Source organism: Ursus arctos, unplaced genomic scaffold (assembly GCF_023065955.2).
Source record: "Ursus arctos isolate Adak ecotype North America unplaced genomic scaffold, UrsArc2.0 scaffold_12, whole genome shotgun sequence".
In the NCBI taxonomy this organism is placed as follows: domain Eukaryota; kingdom Metazoa; phylum Chordata; class Mammalia; order Carnivora; family Ursidae; genus Ursus; species Ursus arctos.
Genome location: NW_026622786.1, coordinates 64,619,065 through 64,641,643, shown reverse-complemented (window position 1 = coordinate 64,641,643; position 22,579 = coordinate 64,619,065). Strand labels below are relative to the sequence as shown.

The 22,579-nt window shown below is 35.5% G+C and overlaps 1 protein-coding gene across 7 annotated transcripts in view; it reads right to left on the bottom strand.

Annotated features, from left to right (window-relative positions):
- EPS15 (epidermal growth factor receptor pathway substrate 15) overlaps positions 1 to 22,579 on the bottom strand; it is a 134,455-nt gene that overhangs the window by 76,738 nt on the left and 35,138 nt on the right. For 5 of the 7 annotated variants that reach the window (XM_044383881.3, XM_044383883.3, XM_057310809.1 and 2 more), the window contains 8 exons: positions 21,215 to 21,304; positions 20,288 to 20,335; positions 17,029 to 17,124; positions 14,668 to 14,733; positions 13,190 to 13,315; positions 12,101 to 12,160; positions 2,592 to 2,792; positions 1,577 to 1,722 (listed from right to left, as the gene is read on the bottom strand). In XM_044383881.3, the coding sequence (XP_044239816.1) occupies positions 1,577 to 1,722; positions 2,592 to 2,792; positions 12,101 to 12,160; positions 13,190 to 13,315; positions 14,668 to 14,733; positions 17,029 to 17,124; positions 20,288 to 20,335; positions 21,215 to 21,304 (833 nt within the window). The remainder of the gene's footprint in view (positions 1 to 1,576; positions 1,723 to 2,591; positions 2,793 to 12,100; positions 12,161 to 13,189; positions 13,316 to 14,667; positions 14,734 to 17,028; positions 17,125 to 20,287; positions 20,336 to 21,214; positions 21,305 to 22,579) is intronic. The other 2 variants (XM_026498122.4, XM_048220641.2) reach the window with 1 other exon arrangement.

Here is a 22,579-nt window from a genome sequence, read left to right as displayed (position 1 = left end):
TGCGCTACCCAGGCGCCCTACAACTGCTATTTTAAAAATCCAGGGAAAAAGTAGTAAGACTAGGCAGCTTTTTAAAAATGATCAGTTGAATTAAAAAAGAAACTCATACTTCTGTGTGTGTGGCCTGCCCAAAACTTAAACTCAAATGTTAGAAAAAAGAGATCAGCTAAAATGGTTTTTAAAAAAGAGAGAGAAAGAGAATGTTCACCTTGGTGCTTTTATCTGGGTTTGCTTTGTGCTTTCTTACCAATTTCCAGAACGACTATAGAGTAGGAGTTGTGGTGGGCCAAAGAATCCCAACGTTCTCAACATTAAAAGATGTTAAAAATGAAACCTAAGTTTCAACAAATTTGGTTCATTAGTGGTGTTAGAATGATTCTAAAACAAGCAAAATTTCCACATTGGCTTGCTTCCTGCAACTCTTGGGAGTGGGCGGATATAAGGATCACCAAGTCAGAGCAGAAACAACAGCTGCAAGTGGAGATCACATGTGAAGAGAAAGCAGCAATGTGGAAAGCTTTACAAAATCACTTGAAGAGAAACAGCAAATGTTTTATCCTGTTTTCTTTTCTGTCCTTCCTCCCTCCCTCCCTCCCTCCCTCTCTCTTTCTTTAAAGCTCAGCTTTCTGAAGTCCTGACATGTTTCATTCATTGGCCTGATGAACAGACTGTGTGGATAAGGTGTCAAAGAAACCCTGAATTCCAGCTTTTCTGCTTATTTCTTCTTGTGACCTTGAACACATTTTTTTAAACCTCTTCAAGCCTTAGTTTCTTCATCTATAAAGTGGAGCTAACACACATTCTGCAAGGTTACAGTGAGAATTAAAGGTAAAGCATATAAAGTCTGGGCATAATGCCAAGCCCATGACAACTGCCATTTATTGAGCACACTGTCTGGCCTAGGCCCTTGAAAGTGGCAGTTATTATTAGTTACACATTTAATCTTTCTCAGTCTTGAGTTCTTGTTCCTCTTAAGGCAGACCTACTGTCCTCACGTGTTCTCTTCTAAGTTTCTCTTTGCAGCTATGTGGTTCCACATCTGATGTTTGCTGCCCCTTAAAAACCTCAACATAACCTCTGGTATAGTCAGGTGGATTGGCAACAGGCACACTATAATTTTCATATGCATGGTCTCATTTAACGTGACATGCACTAGAGACACTCAAGTTTGTCTTTTTTAAGGACCAAGTGTGTACTCCCTATGTAAAGGTATAAAAGTATACATACGCCCTACAGAATTATATGAGCACACCTTGAAGATACTGTTTTGTATATGGTTTAAATTTCAGATTTTTGGGTTCTCCCTTAAAAATTTAAGTTTCATTAATTGATATAAACAAATGCTGCATTTTAACATTTTAATAGTCATTAACTGACACTGTCAATCTTATAAAACAGGTAATCCATTCTCAAGCTTTTACCATTATCCAGAAGAAATTCTCATATTTAAATTTTCTCTACAAAAAATTCCAAAACAAAACTGTCCAATTTACAAATGCCTAAAAATAAGAATGCACAAAACAAGAGTTATACAAAACCATATTTGTTTTCTAAATCAATTTAAATAAAATCTTACCAAATATGGGCTAGTAAGGTAGAAGGTAAGCCTGTTTTCAGGAAGATTTCACGGACTTCCAATCCAGACACAAAGCCATCCATATCTTTATCAGTTTTCAAGAAGATCTCATCATATTTAGCCTTTTCTGCAGGGGATACAACCCACTACAGGAAAGAAAAAAAAATAAAAATAAATAAGTAAATAAATATATATTTATGGTATTTCTGTCAGAATGAAACAGACTTTGAAATGTCATTCTTGCAATCCATGATAGTATCTGTCAAAATTCTGAGCAATTCCACCCCACTAACTGTAGCAATAGTGTACCATTCCATCACACTCTAATCGAAATGTTGTGGTGAAGAGAAAATTGCAGAAGAAAAATATAGGTCAGTTGGGACTATACTTATAGATGCCCATTTCACTTTTTTTCTTTTAAGTTATGAGTAAATTCAAGCATAGTTAACTCTTGACTTATGAATGACCACATTAATATGGGTAACTGGGAGAGTCTGTATAAATAAAATATTCAGACAATTCTCAATCCCCATTTTTTATAGTTTCACTCAGCATTCTTAAGCTATAGCTGAATTGGCTGATTTGCATACCCTGTCATTATTTTCCTTTTCTCAGCCTGACAAGCAGCAGGCTGGAGGAAAAAAAGGCTCTCGACAACACAAAATTGGATAATTTGATCCCAAAGAATCAAGAGTTAACTGGGGGTTAAATAAACAAAAACATCTATTAACTATGTCTGGGCAAGCATGCCAGATTAGCATGGAGCATCTTCTGTCTCCAACTCTAATTCCAGGTAGATCAAGGCAAAGCCAATAAAACATCCATATGACCTAAGTGAGGCCAAATGCAAGAGAAGGGTTATATGTCTTCTCCGGGACACTGCATTATGCAGGCTCAACCAGAGGGTGCTCTAAAACTTTGATCCCTTTGATTGCTCCTTTTGTCTTCATCAAGCAATCAACTGTTAAATGCCATGCACTTAAAAAAAAGTCCTATAACACTGATAGATCTATACCTGTCTTAACGGTGCTTTGGTAGGTAAAATGCCTACAGGTGGTAAGGAGTGGTAAGGTTCCTCGGCTGATGCTGACGAGGGGATCAACCGCACAGAGCCTGATATACTGACCGTTTTTCTCTTAGAAGGTGGCACCAAGGAGGGAGGCAAGGACATTGGCACAGGTTCTTTCTCCAATGCACAGTATACCAAAAACATGGCCTTCAAGAGAGATGAACCAGGGTCATATATATTAAAATCATTTAACAACTTCCACCCACTGAACTGATTATTGTTCAACAACAAAGCAACTTCAAGCTGTCTCAAATTCTTTTTCTTAAGAAATTAGGCTGGGAAAGAAAGAAGGAGGAAAAGAGAGAGAGATGAAAGGAGAAAAGGATAAATCAAAGCTAAGCAACTTTTAGGAAGATATCCAGAGTAGCAAAAACTCAGACACACACTCTTCAACTAAAGGTCTTGCAATGTCAAAAGTAAACAATCTGGAAAAAAGATATTTGCAAAGAAAGAGCTAATCACCCTAAAAAGAGTCCCTAGAAATTAACAGAAGAAAAAAACAAAATCCAATAGGAAAATGGGTAAAGAGTAAAAACAGACATTTTACCGAAAAGTAAATACTACAGATGGTCTATAACATTCAAAAATATGCTCACTTTCACAAGAAAACTTCAAACTAAAACTATATTAAAATACCATTTTCCACTTAGTGGCAAAAAATCCAAAGTTTCATAATGTACATTGTTACTAGACTAGGCTAACAGGCACTCTCAGACATTGCTAGTGGGAGCTCAAACTGGTACCAAGCCTATGGAGGACAAATTGGCAACAACTACCAAATTTATTTACTTCTCCTTTGGCTCAGCAATTCCCCATCTGGGAATCTATCCTCAGACTTACCTGCCTACACAAAAAAACACTGTGTGAAAAAGACTGTTAATCACAGAATTCTTTGTAGCAGCACTCAAGTGCTCAAAAACAAAAGACTGGTTAAAAAATATTATGATCCAGCTATACAATGAAATACTGTGAAACAAAACCAAGAACCAACAAACAAACAAAACCACTGAAACCATTCTCTATCTTAACTGTGGTACCTTCATAAATATATACAATTATCAAAACTCATCAAATTATATACTTAAATTGAATGCAATTCACCGTATGTAAAGTAGCTCTTCAATAAAGCTGACCTGGGGGTGGGGGGGAAGAATCGTAAAACTCTCTATATGAAGATATCCAAGTACAGTGTTAATGTGTATAACAGCATGTATAGTGTGTCATCTTTTGCAGTAAGGAATAATAATTATTCATATGTACTTATAACTGCATTTTAAAAGTCTAGAATGAACAAGAAACTAAGAAAAGTGGTTGGTTATAGAGTGGGTATAAATGGAGCACTGAGAGCAAGGACGGAACTGAGGGTTTTTTTGCACTGAATACCTTCTTATATTGTACTGATTTCTGAACCATGAGAATGTATTACCTATTAAAAATTATTTTTAATTATTAAATACATAAAGCATTTGCATGAAGTGGAACAACCTACATATAGAATGTTCCAGGATATTCCCTTCATTTTAAGGAATTCAAGACACCTTCAAGACTTTCAAAAGATAGTTTCCATGACAATTTTCAAGCATATGAAATTGCTCAAAGCAACCTGGAACCTCCAAAAAGATTACAACAGCAACTGGGAGGAAGCTTAAGTACTTCTTATTTTTCTTCCCCTGAAAATAACACTTTTCCCCCAAAAAAGTTTGCTTACAATTCTAAGTTTTTTTTTATGGGGCTTTCAAATCAGTAGTTACTGAGCACCTAATACAACACTGATCCCTAATTTCTGTGATTACAAATATTACTTTACGTATGAAGAAACTGAAGCTCAGAGATGATAAGTAACTTGCCTGATATCTTTTAAAGAAGTGATAGTATAGGGTTCAAACAAAGATCTGGCTACAAAGCTCGTTTTTCTCAGATTTGATCAGCTTCATTAGGAACACACATGTAATTTTACAATACCATGTTCTCCTCTACAAGGGATAAAACTAACCTTTCACCCAGTGGGACCCAAATTGCAGCAGGTATCTGAATTACCTGGACAACTTTATAAAGCACAGATTTCTGGGCTCTACTCCCAGAATTCTAGAATCATTAAGTCTGGGTTGGGACTGATATTTTAAATTTCTAAGAAGTCTCCAAGGATGCTGATGCTCTTTGTCCTGGGACCATATTTAACCGTTTGGCCCAAACCAAGAATTCTCCTCTTCCCATTCACTAGTCAACTTGAAGAGTTCAATTTAGTTTTAGAAACACACAAACTTTATTATCTTCAAAAGCTTGAAACTCCAGAGTGAAAACAATCTGGCTAGCACATACTTTCAACCAAATTCATGATATAGGCAATATTATTAAATTGGCACTAAGCTAAAAAAAGTGACTAACATGCACATTAAAGGTCAGCATTCCTCTCGCTGCAGATGGGAGTCATTTCCTGGAAAAGGAGACACTAAAAGCAAAAGAGCTATGTCAGCTATCTGCTGCCAATAGACAACACATTTTTTGGAAGTTAAAGAAAAAAGTATCATTAATTTCATGTTGCGTTGAAAACAGTTTCCCTGACAAAACTGAAGCCAAAAAATTTTCTACCAAGTAAAACAGAAAAAAGTCAACAGTACACTGCTGGGTTGTGATTTTCCCTTTATTATATTGTACATTATCCTAATCAAAGCCTGCCATTAAAACAAATATAGCAACTAAATAAAATTATGCACCATATTCACGGAAAGAAAGAAAGAAAGAAAGAAAGAAAGAAAGAAAGAAAGAAAGAAAGAAAGAAAGAAAAAGAAGAAAAGAAAAAAAAGAAGAAAATCTGGCAAAATCAAGCCTAAGCTTTATCAGTGATAGCAGGGAAAGAGGGGATTTAGTTTTACTATTGCAGTCAACTACCAGTAGCTTCTCACTTTGTTTTCTTTTTATTCTCTGTGCTTTTAGGGAGAATTTCTCAAATTTTAGTGGCCATCAGAAAATCTGAAAGGGCTTCTTTGACCCTACCCCGGAGATTTTGATTTAGTTGGGCTGGGCTAAGGCCTGAGAATCTGCATTTCTAGTAAGCTCTCTGGTAATGCTGATGCTGCTGATGGGAGACCATACTTTGAGAACCAGTATTTTAAGAGTTTCCTTAAGAGTTTTATTTACTCATTCATCTACTCGATCACTTGAACTGCCAGTTTTATTTCTTAAAATAGCATTCTGAGATGAAAATAATGGGCATTTCTTATGTATTCCAAGTAATACAAGTTTTCTTCATCAATTTAATTCAACAAAATATTTACTGAGAAATCTCTAGCCACCAGGCACTGTGCTAGGCAATAGAAATAGAAAACTAAAAAGATCTGTTATGTTTACCACCTGATAGAACCAGCAAACATGTAACAAGTTAATTTCAGTACAATGTGAACATGTTAATACAAATACAGTTAATAAATCTCAAAGTGCCAAAAACTCTTCACACGAGGACCCAACAAATGCTACTGACAAAAATTTAGACCACTTAGGTGACGGAAAAATTTAAGGCCTAGTAAGAATGTAAAAACCAGTACAAAGATATGAAGACAGAATACAAAGTAAAAAAGGCATGAGTCTGCCTCTCCAGAGAACAGAACAGGAAAAGTGGAAAATAGTAACTTTATAGTGAAGAAATCTGGCAAACACTATCTTTACCAAGTGATGAAGATTAACTTCAGTAATGGCATGTGGACATTATGTCTCCCCTGATAAATGTGATTAAAAAGGCATTTCACACCTGTGGTATTCTTTCCAAAAACCCATACTCCCAGTCTATCCATGAGAAAAACATCAGACAAACCTAGATTGGCAGACATTCTACAGGATACCTAGCTAGTGCTCCTGGATAATGCCAGTCATAGAAGCAAGACAGAAAAACTACCATATACTGAAGGAGACAAGAGGGGAATGCAAATCAAAACCACAATGAGATATCACCTTACACATGTCAGACTAGCCAGAATCAGAAAGACGAGAAATAACAAGGTTTGGCAAGGATGTGGAGAAAAAGGAATCCTTGTGCACTGCTGGTGGGAATGTAAATTGGTGCAGCTACTGTGGAAAACAGTATGGAGGTCCCTCAAAAAATTAAAAACAGAAATACCATATAATCCAGTAATTCCACTACTGGGTATTTACCCAAAGAAAACAAAAATTCTAATTCAAAAAGATGTATGCACCCCCATGTTTATTGCAGCTTTACTTGCAGTAGCAAAGAGATGGAAGCACCCCAAGTGCCCACCGACAGAAGAATGGATAAAGAGATGTGGTGTACACACACACACACACACACACACACACACACACACACACACGGGAATATTACTCAGCCATAAAAAAAGAATAAGATCTTGCCATTTGCAACAATATGGATGGCCCCAGAGAATACGATGCTAAGTGAAATAAGTCAGACAGAGAAAGACAAATACCATGACTTCACTCACATGTGGAATCTAAGAAATAAATGAAAAAACAAAGAAACAAAAAGACAAACAAGAAAACAGACTCTTAAATACAGAGAACAAATTGGAAGTTGCCACGAAAGAGGGGGGGCAACGGGTGAAATAGATAAAAGAGATTAAAAAGAACAAACTTCCAGTTATAAAATAAATAAGCCACAGAGATGAAAAACATAGCATAGGGAATATAATCAAGATTGTAATAATGTTGTCTGGGAACAGATAGTAACTATACTTATTATAGTGATTGTGGTTACTGAGCAATGCATAGAATTGTTGAATCATTATGTTGTACACCTGAAACTAATACAACATTGTATGTTAATCATATTATTTCAATTAAAAAAAAAGTTACAGATTCTGAAAAGTAAAAAAAAAAAAAAAAAAAAAAAGTATGGACTATGTTGCCCCATTCATGAAATAAAAAGATGGAAAAAGATTTATCAGGCAAAATCTACCAAAATAATGCTAGTGAGACTATTGATAATTGACAAAACCACAAGGAAAATCCTAGAACCAAAAGAAGTAAATTGAGTAAAATCTAGAATTTTAGTTAACAATAAATGTTCTAAAATCTTCTGGGGTTAGGAGGTGAAGAAGAAAGAAGTAAAAATAATCTAAAGGACTTGCTTTACTGGAGTGAAGGTTAACTTACTTTGAGCTATTGGATAAAGAAGTATGATTAAGTACTGGGATACCTGTTATTAACCAATAATGGAATAGACATTATAACAGAATTTCCACTTAAATAAGAAGGGAAAATTCAATGAATCACTACTTGATAACCAGCAATAATAGGAACAGGAAAAGAAGAGAAAATAATAATGTTAAATAAATAAGGTAGGGGTAATAAAATCAATCTCTGCATCGTTATCTTAAAAGACAAAAACTGTCAAATTAGGTAAAAAACTGAAGCACAGAAACATGCTGTTTTCAAGAGTTACATTTTAAATATAAGAAATATCAGGTAATCCAGATAAAAAGAGAACAGAGGCAGCGGAAATATCACATGAGGGGTGCCTGGGTGGCTCAGTCGGTTAAGCATCTGATGTTTGGCCTAGGTCATGATCTCAGGGTCCTGGGATTGAGCCCCCAGTCAGGCTCCATGCTCAGCAGGGAGTCTGCGTGAGATTCTCTTTCTCCCTTCCCTCCCTCTCCGCCCCTCCCCTCACTCATGCACACTTTCTCTCTCTCAAATAAATAAATTTTTAAAAAATATATCACATGAGCTGCCCCAAATTAAGACACTAAGCATGATCAAGTTGGAAAGAATTTCTGAGGAATGCACATAGAAAGAAATCAAATGTGCAAAATGGGTAAAATTAGTAAACCTAGGAGAAGGATACATATGGATGTTCACTTTTTGTTTTAAGTAGTAACTTCCTATAAATGTGTCACTCATTCTTAAATTATTCTTTCAATAAAGGTTTACTTTTACTTTTAAAAACAGTAGGTTACCTAGTAAAAGGCTTCAGGGCATATAAGATAAACTGTGTTTAATCACTTACCTGATTAAAACCCTTCAGAGTATAGGAATAGATGGTACATTTCTCAAGATCATAAAAGCTATCTATGAAAAACCTACAGCAAATATTATTCTCAACGGGGAAAAGCTGGAAGCCTTTCCCTTAAGATCAGGAACACGACAAGGATGCCCACTCTCGCCACCATTAGTCAACACAGTACTAGAAGTCCTTGCAACAGCAATCAGGCAAAAAAAGGTATAAAAGGTATCCAAATCGGCAAAGAAGAAGTCAAACTGTCTCTCTTCGCAGATGACATGATACTCTATATGGAAAACCCAAAAGAATCCACTCCCAAACTATTAGAAGTTATAGAGCAATTCAGTAATGTGGCAGGATACAAAATCAATGCTCAGAAATCAGTTGCATTTCTATACACGAATAATGAGACTAAAGAAAGAGAAATTAGGGAATCCATCCCATTTACAATAGCACCAAAAACCATACGTTACCCTGGAATTAACTTAACCAGAGACGTAAAGGATCTATATTCTAGAAACTATAAATCACTCTTGAAAGACATTGAGGAAGACATAAAAAGATGGAAAAATATTCCATGCTCAAGGATCGGAAGAATTAACATAGTTAAAATGTCCATGCTACCCAGAGCAATCTACACTTTCAATGCTATCCCGATCAAAATACCGATAACATTTTTCAAGGAACTGGAACAAATAGTCCTTCAATTTGTATGGAACCAGAAAAGGCCCCGAATCTCCAAGGAACTGTTGAAAAGGAAAAACAAAGCTGGGGGCATCACAATGCCGGATTTTGAGCTATACTACAAAGCTGTGATCACAAAGACAGCATGGTACTGGCACAAAAACAGACACAAAGACCAATGGAACAGAATAGAGAACCCAGAAATGGACCCTCGGCTCTCTGGGCAACTAATCTTTGATAAAGCAGGAAAAAACATCCGGTGGAAAAAAGACAGTCTCTTCAATAAATGGTGCTGGGAAAATTGGGACAGCTACATGCAAAAGAATGAAACTTGACCACTCTCTCACACCATACACAAAGATAAACTCCAAATGGACGTAAGACCTCGATGTGAGACAGGAATCCAACAAAATCCTAGAGGAGAACGTAGGCAGCAACCTCTACGACATCGGCCAAAGCAACCTTTTTCATGACACATCTCCAAAGGCAAGAGAAGCAAAAGATAAAATGAACTTGTGGGACTTCATCAAGATAAAAAGCTTCTGCACAGCCAAGGAAACAATCAAAAAAACTAAGAGGCAGCCCACAGAATGGGAGAATATATTTGCAGATGATGCTACAGATAAAAGACTGGTATCCAAGATCTACAAAGAACTTCTCAAACTCAATACGAGAGAAACAAATAAATCATAAAATGGGCAGAAGATATGAACAGACACTTTTCCAATGATGACATAGAAATGGCCAACAGACACATGAAAAAATGTTCAAAATCATTAGCCATCAGTGAAATTCAAATCAAAACCACACTAAGATACCACCTTACTCCAGTGAGAATGGCAAAAATTAACAAGGCAGGAAACAGCAATTGCTGGAGAGGATGTGGAGAAAGGGGATCCCTCCTACATTGTTGGTGCAGCCACTCTGGAAAACAGTGTGGAGGTCCCTTAAAAAGTTACAAATTGAGCTACCCTATGACCCAGCCATTGCAATACTGGGTATTTACCCCAAAGATACAGACGTAGTGAAGAGAGGGGCCATATGCACCCCAATGTTCATAGCAGCATTGTCCACAATAGCTAAATCGTGGAAGGAACCGAGATGCCCTTCAACAGATGACTGGATTAAGAAGCTGTGGTCCATATATACAATGGAATATTAGCTATCAAAAAGAATGAATTCTCAACATTTGCTGCAACATGGACGGCACTGGAGGAGATAATGCTAAGTGAAATAAGTCAAGCAGAGAAAGACAATTATCATAGGATTTCTCTCATCTATGGAACATAAGAACTAGGAAGATTGGTAGGGGAAGAAAGGGATAAAGAAAGGGGGGGCGTAATGAGAAGGCGGAATGAAGCATGAGAGACTATGGACTCTGGGAAACAAACTGAGGGCTTCAGAGGGGAGGGGGGTGGGGGAGTGGGATGGATTGGTGATGGGTGGTAGGGAGGGCACGTGTTGCATGGTGTACTGGGTGTTATGCGCAGCTGATGAATCGTCGAACTTTGCATCAGAAGCCAGGGATGTACTGTATGGTGACTAACATAATATAATAAAAAATCATTAATAAAAAAAAAAAAAGAAATTTTTTAAATACAGATTTTAAAGACCACATTCTCTAGGTGTAATCTAATCAAGCTAAAAGTATATACAAATGTAACTAAAAACCAAACAAACTTAACTACTTTGAAATTAGGAAACATATTCCTAAACAGATGATTAAAAAACCCTAAAAATTATCTAAAAAGTAGCAAAAAAGGAGAATACTTTATATCAATATCTATGGAATTCAGCTAAACCTGTACTCAAGAAAAAATATTTACTTTTAATTTTTTCAATATTAAAGATGATAAAAAATAAAGGGACTTAGTACTCATTTTCAAAAGTTTTTTTTTAAAAAAGGCAAATGAAACTAGGAAGAAGGAATGAAGATAAAAGCTGAAAAGAATGAAAAAGTCAAAACATAATAGAAAGGATAACTACCTCCAAAAGACGGCTCTTTTAAAAGATTTATAAACTAGATAAAATTCAATTAAACAAAAGATGAGAGGGAGCAAAATACATAAGATCTGGAATGAGAAAGTAGCACAACCACAACCCCAGAAGAGATTAAAAGAATAATGCAAATCTGTCATGAGTTTGAAAAGTCAAAGAAATAGATAATTTCTTAGCAAAATAAAGACAGAAAATCTGAACAGACTAATTTCCAAGTAAGAGATTAAAAGGGGGATTAGAGATTTACTATTTGTGAGCTCACAGCAGAGTTGTATCTAACCTTTAGGGAAGAGATGAATACAACTCTATTTGGAATTAACTTCCAATTTCCAAAGATGACCTGTCTTCAGATAAGATGTCAAAACTTTCTCTGACTCTACAAATGAAGTGAAACTACAGTGCTATCCATGTTTTCCTTTAAAAAAAACAAATGTGAAAATCTGGGGGTATATCTGAAGTAAAATTATTCCATAGCACAAGGAGGTACTGACATGAGATGCCTGGTTAAGATGGGATCCTGGTTACAAAGGATCAATACCACTCAGCATCTTTACAGTACATTATCCAAAGCAGATAATCCTATATACCTTAAAGTCAAATAAAATGAAGATGGTAAGAACATACATTTTCTATTATCCATTTGTTTAAAAATACTTATTGACTACCTGTACATTCTAGATAAAAATACTCGTACCAACAATCTTAAGGAAATACAGTTTTCCTCCGAGGATAAAATAAACAGGGAAATTCTCGCTTGAGAAAACCATTAAGATGTTTAAGAATTTAACAGCATTAGGTTACTTACAACTGCAAACTCATCTCTGTCAAGCATTCCATCATGATCAATATCACTCAACTCCCAAACCTTAAAAAGAAAAGAATTGACAAAGATTAATGCTCTTTCATTTCATGTGCTACCTATGAACACCAAATACATAAATGGGGGGAAAGTTTCATCTAAACCATAAAATATTATATTATTACAGAATTTCACCCAAGGTCACACACCCAAGCAATGGTGCAGATAGGATTTCACCCTATGTATTCTGACCAAGCAAGAGATTAAAGAAATGGCTGGAGTAGATAAGGTAGAGAGAGTAGATGAGGTTTGAAATACAAAGTGGCATAGAAATCAGTATGGAAACAGCCCAGGAGTAGGGAAAGCCCAGCTGAAGCTGGTGATCATGAAATTATGATGATACCAATCTTATTAGACTCTCAGTTCTACTCTCAGTAGTAGACTCTCTGCAACCACAGAGAAGGCACATAATTAGCTTAACACAAACCTGGATTTTCATCAGGTCAGGAGAAAAGTTAAAAACATGGCAAAGGGAGCTACAGATACCAACATGAAACTGTGGACCGAGATGGGTGAGGAAAAAAATAAATTTGAAAAATGGATAAAGTGAAGGACTCTGAAACTTAAAGGTCTTGTGAAGTCAAAGAGTTAGTCTTCCAAGTACTTATGAAAAAGAGATCGAGAGAGATGGGAAGTTCTATTTAGACAGTAGAACTAATGATTTCAGAGATGAAACTATTCCTTATGGCAAGGCCCCATGATACAGCTACGAAGTAGGTAGCAGATTCAAAATACTGATGGTCTCCAGAAACTAAATCAAGGAACTGGGAAGTAAGAGCATACAGGACAAAGAAAAAAGGACCTACTCAAAGGGCTTACATATGTAACTAATTTCAAGCACTCATATTTTAGAGGGAATATCAAATAAAATTAACTGGCAATAATTTTATATATTAAATCAGAACACGAAAAATTCTGTAAGAGTATAATTTCAAAGTAAGATTTAAGTATTTTTAACAATGAGCTATAAATGTTCCTGGTAGATATAAAAGTAAGATACATAAAAATTACATTTAGAATTTAATAATATCTTACTCTTCCAAGGATATCCACAGGTAACTTAGAGTTGAGCAACACTGGTTTCACTTTATCACCAGAGAGAAATCCATTCACTGGGCTTAAACTATCAAAGATTGCATCATATTTGGCCTTATCTTCAGACTATAATATAAAAAAGATCACAAGTTAAATAGTGATGATAAGCATTTAACTGCAGTTATAAAAATCAAATCCTCAAAGAACAGGCAACATATTCTTAAAAATTATTAAAAAAACCTTTTGCTTTCATCAAAAAATATTATTATAAAAACAACTTAAAAGTTACTCAAGAGTCCAGTAACCCTTCCATCCTTTTTGTAACTGAACATTATGTTTGCTTTTCTACTGTTAGGTTAATCAAAAGATTTTGGTGATAGGAAGGGTTTTGAAAGGGGCATCTAGTCAAACCCTCTCACTTAAATCCGTAGCAAGGAAATAACTTTCGTGAGAACACACAAGCTAATTAGTGACATTCTATCACTTTCTCAACATGGTATTAGTCACATTTCAAACTCAGATTTTAAAAAGAAAATAACCACCATAGGAATAAATATCAAGTTTCCCCCATTTTTCCCAAAGCAAGACATCCTTTTCTTATCGGTAACAGGACATTCCCTAAAATCCTGGGAAGTTATCTGTATAAGATAAAAAAACTATTGTTCGTGGAGCACCTGGGTGGCTCCATTGGTTAAGAGTCAAAGACTCTTGATTTTGGCTCAGATCATGATCTCAAGGTTTTGAGATTGAGCCCCATGTCGAAGCCCAAGTTGGGCTCCACACTCAGTGGGGGAGTCTGCTTGAGATTCTCTCCCTCTGCCCCTCCCCCACTTGGATGTGTGCTCTCGCTCTCTAAAATAAATAAATCTTAAAAAAAAAAATCTTTCGTGATTTGCCCAGTTATAGCCAGATTCCTATACTTCTTAGAATTAGTTAAGAACACACAAGCATACATAGACATACAAACCAAATGACTTTCTGACAAAACTGTACATATTTATTAAAGGTCATTTGATCTGTTATATTCTAGTATTATTTAAAAATTACAATTTAAAAAACCTGATAAGATAGTATAACTAGTATAATGTCTCCAAATAGATACAATGCAAAACATCTACTTCAGAAAAAAATTTCATACGAAATTGTTTTAGAGCCATAAAGAGAATTATCTAGTTAACCAGAATTTTCAACAGGAAATAACACCAGTGGGGTAAACTACCTATTCATAAAATAGGATTATGACATCACCATTTTTAGTTTATACTATAACAGAAATGAGATTAAGCTGTACTAATTGTCACAAAATGATTGACAGAACAGTTAAGATCTCTCAAAAGATTTCTAGTACCAGTATTTCCCCTACAGTAAAAATGAAAGTCTCATGCAGATTACAACAGATTTTGGAAATAGGGGAAGAGAATTATGTGGGTAGGAAACAAAGCAGTGGTAAGGAAAAAGTAGTTATGAAGTTTACTTACTTTTACAGCCCACGGCAGCTCAGTCACAGGAGTTCCACTGATTAGCAAAGGACTACTGGTATCATGCTAAAAAGGAAAATAAAGCATATGAGGAGTTGAAAATCTCACATCAATAAACAAAGAAAAAGTGGTCTTTGGATTTAAATATATTCATACAAAATTTGGAACTCAAAGCACACAGGACACTATTCTATGTTGACTCTATTTCACTTCATCTAAATACAAATGAAACAAAAATGGAGTTATCAGAGCTGCATAAATGGTATTCGAGCACTAACTGAAACATTTAAGTGTTACAGAAAAAATCTTATTACAACTGATATCATGATAAAGATATCTCAGTGTAACAAAAATATTTGTGGCCCTGTTAACTGATGACTTTTTCCCAACACTATTTAAGGAAAGCAAACTGGGACAAGAACCCAACTTAAGATTTCTTAAGTTACAAGTACATGAACCTATTAACAGCATACCCAAGTTGTTATATTTATCTGCTTGTAGAGACAGATGGATATATTTGAAACATTTTTATAATAATATAGTTAGGCAACAAATCCCTAAATTAACCCTCTGATTCCATGCCTAAACTTACAAATGCAGAAATTCTCAAAACTGAAGTTGAATTCATAATACTCAGACTAAACACTTTTAAAATACTGAATTTAAAAACAAGTTAAGAGCCACAGCACCTGGGTGGCTCATTCTGTTAAGTGTCTGCCTTTGGCTTGGGTCATGATCTCAGGGTCCTGGGATGGAGCCCTGTGTTGGGCTCCCTGCTCAGCAGGGAATAAGCTTCTCCCTCTCCCTCTAACCCTCTCCCTTGCTCATGCTCTCTCTCTCTCTCTCAAATAAATAAAATCTAAAACAAACAAACCAAAAAAAGTAAGAGCCATTAAACTTCTGAAAAGGGAGATAGGGTAGGGAGGACTAGCCCTATCAGATGTAAAAACAAACTACCAAATATGATAATTAAAATAATATGAGATGAGCATATGAATAAATAGATCAAAAAGAACAGAAAAATCCAAAAAGAAACCAAAATACATGACAGGTGGCATTTCAAATCAGTAAGGAAAAGACTGGTTATTCAATAATTCTTCTATGAAGAAGCCATCTTGAGAAAACATAAATTTGAATCCATACTCATACTTGATATCAAGACTAACATAAATGTGAAAAAAAATTAAATCCTATTAACTCATTTACATAAAGAACAATGACCTCCTTATGAAAAAAAATCACCACAATGTCAAAAGACAAATGACAAACTGGGGGAAAAAATATATAGAGGTGTGTGTGTGTGTGTGTGTGTGTGTGTGTGTACGTGTATATGTGTGAGTGTAGCCTCTAGAATTCAATTAAAAAAAAAAAAAAAGACCAGTAACCTAAGAAAAATGGGCAAAAGCTTTAAACAGACATTCACATAAAGGTAATGTAAATGGCTCATAAGCATGACAGAAACTACTCAAACTCACTCTATAAAACCAAATGGGCAAACTAAAACTACACTTAACATTCCATCTGTCACCTCTCAAATTGACAAGGATCCAAAAGTTTAACAACAGTATGTTAGCAAAAGTGCACTCAACCAATTGATGGCAGGATTGTGAATGAGTACAACCACTAAGGAAGACAAGTTGATATTATATATGAAAATTGCACAAATGAACAAACTTCTGAAACAGCAATTCCACTTCGGAAAATATGCACATATAAATATATTTCTGCACATGCAAAATGACATATATCCAAGGTTATTATTCATTGGAGCATTTTTTTAATAATAAAAGATTAGAAACAAGCTAAAAACCTTTCAATAGGAAGTTAAACTATGGTAGAGGGGAGGTCTGGGGGGATAGGTTAAACAGGTGATGGGGATTAAGGAACGCACTTGCTATGATGAGCACTGGGTGTTGTATGGAAATACTAAATCACTCACTATATTGTACACCTGAAACTAGTATTACACTGTATGCTAATTAACTAGAATTTAAATAAAAACTTTAAAAATTTTATGTAAATAGAAGCAAGGAAATAGTATACAGCTATAAAAAAGAATAAAGATGCTTTTATGTAAAGATTTCTAAAACATATTTAAAAAGGTATAGAATTGTGTTTATTAATTGTACACTACTATCAATGTAAAATGTGGAAGTAGATATTTATGTTTTATATACACATATAATAATTCTGGAAGGACATACAAGAAACTAGAAACAGCAATAGCCATTAAGAAATAAAATCAAGGTAGCTGAGTGATAGGGACTAGGGGAATTTTTTTAATATGGCAATTTTAATTTTTAAATCACACAGTATCATTTTTTAAATTAAATACAATTTAAATTTGAGATCATTTCTTACAAATCTTGGTGGAGGGACGGCCAGGTTCAAACTACTCAGTGAAACCTCCAATCCATTCTGGGCACATGCCACAAGACGCAAAGCAACAAAAAATTCCTGAAAAAGAGAAGCATGAAGTTAAGTGCATTATCTATCTATCTATCTATCTATCTATCCATCCATCCACCCACCCACACACTTAGAATGTGAAAATATAAAACAATTCATAATTACTTCAAGATCTTTATGAAGCAACAAATGTAACAGCACATTTGCCTGAAAATACTTGCTTTAAAATTAAGAAGATATCTATGTACAAATATGTTCCTAACATTATTATAAATAGAAAAAAAAGTATTAATATAAATGGGAAAACACTTAAATAAACTATGATACATACAGATAGTGGAAATTATACAAAATTAATACACGCTTCAAAGAATATTTAATGATGTTAAAAATGGCTTTTATCATTTAAGTGAGGAAAGAGAGTCCAGAAAAAAGCCTACAAGAAAATAACAACTGAATGTTATCAAAAGTCATCTCTGGATTTAAGATGATAAATTTTGAAACTGGGCCAATCATTCACGTGACTCAACCACTGCTATTCCAGGAAAGCTACAGAGAATACAGAGCTACCGCGCAGCATCTAAAACAATTACATAACTGCCTCTCTTCAAAATACTTGTAAGTCTCTCCCAAAGGTCCTTGGGATTTTTGGCATTTGAAGTCTCAGTCCAAATTTAATAAATAAATGCAGAGATTCTCAAGCAACTGGTCTTCAGCTGTTCTGAGTTAAAGTCAGGTCTAGGAATAGACATAACAAATGCTTTTACTCTAGTTATAATCACTTACAACTTAGTATAGTTGCTGATGTAATCAACCCTTCACCACTTTTCTCAAACTTTCTACCTATACCCTTCTTACCCAATTACTAACCCATTCTTAGAACCTTGCAGGTTTGTCTGCTTTATATAATACCTTGCCTTCACTCAGAAATTTTCTTGAAAAAGATTGTATTTCAAGATCTCCTCTTTCCTTTTCATTCATTCCACAAGATTTTATATAATCTGACTTCAACTCCCACCATTAGCTAGAGAAACCACTGCCTATATCACAAATAACCTCTTAGCTACCAAATACAATAGCCTCAAAAAAACAAAACAAAACACAAAAAACCCCACCTCATCCTGCTTGTTCTTTTGGCAGTCTGGACAGTATGATAACTTCCAGAAACTCACCTCCACCAGCATAGCTTCATAAAACTCTCCTACTTTTCCTCTGACCTTTCAAGTCTCCTCTCTGAGTCAATGCCTCCTTCAACCTTAAAATGCTAGTATTCTGAGATGCCTACGTGGCTCAGTTGGTTAAGCATCTGCCTTCAGCTCAGGTCATGATCCAGGGGTCCTGAGATTGAGCCCTTCGCCTCAGGCTCCCTGCTCAGTGGGGAATCTGCTTCTCCCTCTCCCCGTCCCCCTTTATGTGCTTGCTCTCTCTCTCTCTCTCTCTCTCTCTCAAATAATTAAAAATAAATAAACACCATTATTCTAAGTACTCCAACAACAACCCTCTTTCCTTTCTCATTCTATGAGAGTCAATTACTCTTAGGTAATCGGGTCCACCCCCATAGTATGGACAAGCTCTGAAGTGAAATAGTCCTGCATTAAATTCCAGTTCTTCTACTTAAGAGTTGTGAAGCCATGGGTAAGTTAAATAAAATTTTTCTGCAAAATTTTTCTAATACCTTGCCACGTATTATGAGGAACAAAATAAAAACCATACTATAGAAAGAAAACACCTACTGTCATTTTTGGCACATAGAAACTCAATAAATATTGGTTTCTTTCCTTTTCTTCATGTTAACTCAAAAATCTTTTTCTTCATCTTAATTTGGATCTACAAAGTTTAACTGCAGACCCACAAATCCAGCCACCTGGATTTAACAAAGACAACCCAAACTCAACATCCAAAGTCCAGGAATATCAGTGAAGAATTTATTATACTGGGGTGTCGGGGTGGCTCAGTCGGTTAAGCATCTGCCTTCGACTCAGGTCATGATCTCAGGGTCCTGGGCTCGAGCCCCACATCCCTGCCGGCAGGGAACCTGCTTCTCACTCTGTCCATGCTCTTTCTCGCTCTCTCAACTAAATAAATAAAATCTTAAAAAAAAAAAAAAAAAGTATTATACTATAAACTCATGAAGACGGACTACATCTGTCATGTTCACCTCTGCACTTCCAAAGCCTCACTCAAAATAGGTATTCAATAAATATTTGCTGACTGAGCGCACAGTACCCTGGCTGCCCATATTAAGTTAGTTTTCCTATGTCTCCAATGGACCAACTAGCCCTCCGGTCCCAGGGGCTCCAATGGGGATACAATCTAACCCTGGAATCTTAATTAAGAGACTGGATATTCTGACCCTCTCATCTAAATTTCCCATCCCTTTTCTGAGTATGACGCTTCTTCAGCTATCCAATATGGGGGAATTAACTTTGAGTAGCAGTGCTCAGCCAATGTATCAGCATGCAGCAAGCTCTGAATTCAATCCTGTGGAACTCTGAAATTCATCCCCAATAAGCTGAATTTCAAAGTACACTGATGGTGTCCAATACCCATAATCACTTTCATATATTTCTAGTCTAGGGTTTACTTATGGCCTGTAATTCATTCTTTAGTTGATATGCCAAAAGTTTAAGACCTAGACCAGAATACTCACAAGTAAGTATACTGCACAAGTAAAAAACTGAATTATGTTGCATCCTAACCTCCAAAGGTAATTGTATTAGGAAGCAGAGACTTTGAAAAGTGCTTAAAGCATCAGGGTGGGGCCCTCATGAATGGGATAAGCGCTTTAAAAAGGAGGGTCCAGAAAGATCCCTCGCCCCTTCTGCCTTGTAAGGATACAAGAAGTCTGCGACCAAGAAGACTCCTCACCCAAACATGCTGGCAGCCTGATCTCGTACTCCCAGCCTCCAGAACTGTGAGCAATAAATTTCTGCTATTTATAAGCCATCCAGTCTGTGTTATCGTGTTAGAGAAGCCCCAATAGACTAAGACATTCCAAGAGAACAATGTCACCAAATGAACACTAACCTTTGGGAATCAGTTACTTTAATGTCTACTGAACTGGAAATATTTTCAAATATATTGTTATAACACTTGCCCTTGCAAAACCTTAATGTTGGTAAAAAACCAATTCCTAGTTTAAAATTAGAAAAAAATCCTGGTTATTTTTTATTCACTCAAAAAATTTTTCATATGAATCTCTGAATCTTACTTGTTTGTTCAGGATTCCTTTGCCATTTGTGTCAGCTAAATCCCAAATCTGAAATTCAGAAAAAAAAAAAAGTTAATTTATATTTTAAACAAAAATCATCTCAAATTAAATCCCCCTGTAATTTACAACTTCATTCTCTTTGGTCCTCAGATTTAAGAATCATAGAATTAAAAGTGAGAAGAAACCTTAAAGGTCATTTAGTGCAACCCTACACAAAGATACTAAGGCCCAGTGAGATACTTAAGAACACTCAAGGCATCAAAGAAAGAAGTGAAACCCAGGTTCTAACTTCCAAGTCTAATGTCTTTTTCATTAACCCAGGTTCTAACTCCAAATCCAATGCTCCTTCTACTACGACCTACTATCTTGATTTTAGATCCAAATTAAGATGATATTCTTCCTTATGGACAGGTTGAAATAGTTCATGTTTATTTGTGAACAATTAAATTATTAATTTATAATAACTAATATCAATATCGTGTATAAGGATTCACCAGGAGATTTAGCCAGGAGAGGGACTTTCCACTTCTTTGAGCTCTTTTCTAAGCTTCTCATCCCCAACTCTATTCACCACAAATTAAACACAGTTAGAGACAGTTATAATAGAGGAAGCAGAGATAGAGCCAACCCTCTGAGTGGGTGGCAAGGTTCCCAGTCTGCACTGTTTCTCCCCACAATACCCAAATGTACTATCACTTCCTCATTTCATCCCACTAAAAAGTAATTGGTTTTCTAAAAATCTGAAAAACACCTTACTTTTCAAAAGGGTAAATCACTGTACCACAAATTCCCTCCATTACATTACTGCAACTGCTTCAATGATTCAATTCTAAGTTTCTTGATGGTATCTTTCTAAATTTGCATCCAATTTATTTATACTACTAAATAAATATTCATTATAATCTAGTTAAAATGAACAAATACTACCTTTCCAAGTATCAAGTCTGGAAGCCCTGATCTTTTCAGGAAAACAGCAGCATCAGAAGCCAATACCCTTCCAGTATTGCCTGTATCAACCTGAAAAGATACAAACCATAAGTTGCCGACAACCACAAAGACAAAATTATCATCATTTTATCTGCCTTCCTCCCTGTGACTTGGGAACTGGCTTTTTCAAAAAGGGAACAGGAATCCTTTGACTAACAAAAGCTAAGAAATATATGGAGAGCCACGAGAGTAGAGTATGATCTCTAAAGGACTGGCAATTTACAAAGTTTTTTTTATCATACCCATTATACAAATGGGAAAACCGAAGCTCAGAGAAGTAAATTAGTGGAGTCACACCATTAACATTTATCTTCTGACTCCAAGTCTTCTATATGTACCATTCAAATTGTAATAAACGTAATAGTAACAGGAGAAAAGGGCAGCATTTCCTGGAGACGTCTTTTGACAAATGGGAATAGCTGTATATGTTTTCTGTTTTTTTCAAACATCTTTAAATCATTAACTTTTGTTTTTATACTTATTCTTAGAAATGGCAACACTTAAAAAAAAAATCAAAGCAGTTTCAGCTCTAAAACCAGCAGTGATTCCATAATAAACTTAAGGAAACATTTTTAAAATTCTTAAGTTCCTAAAGCATATTAACAGAAACACATCATTTTAATTGATAGGGACTTTCCTTTAAAACAGAAAAACAGCTCAAAATAATTATTCTCACTTCTGTAAAGATTTCCTAAAGTAAAATTCTGTTTATAAAAGTGAAAAGTAAATTTTTTTAAAGTCATGGGAAAAGTAACATGATTCAAAGATATTTATGAGCTAGCTGTTTTTCCAGTTTAGTTAAAAGATTAAGTTTGTTGTAAACATACACAAAGCATTCCAGGCAGGCCAATCCCAGCAAAGACGCAAAAGAGAAATCCTTTCTTTTAAGTGCTGGAACATGGGATAAATCAGGCACTCAGCAAAAAAGAAAAAAATTGCCCAATCCAAATTTGGGGTAACAAGGAAGTACAAAAAGGGTTGAGAAACCTGCCTCTAAAAATCTCCAAAACTCCTTCTTCTTTGCCTACTCCCTGACTGGGTGGGTTGGGGTGGGGGGACATCTATCCCTAGCATGACCTAAACAGAGAGACCATCAAAGGAAACACTGATCAAACTCTCATGAAATATTTATGTATCATATTCCAATTTTACTATCTTCCATTCTTTTGGTTACTATAATAAATTAAACACAGCCATTTAGTCTCTGTCATGTACAGGAGCTTCTGTTGTACTCTGACACTTGCCCAAAGGCTCTGCCATAAGCTACAGGCTAGAATCTGTGTCTTCATCAATGACAAAGAAAGA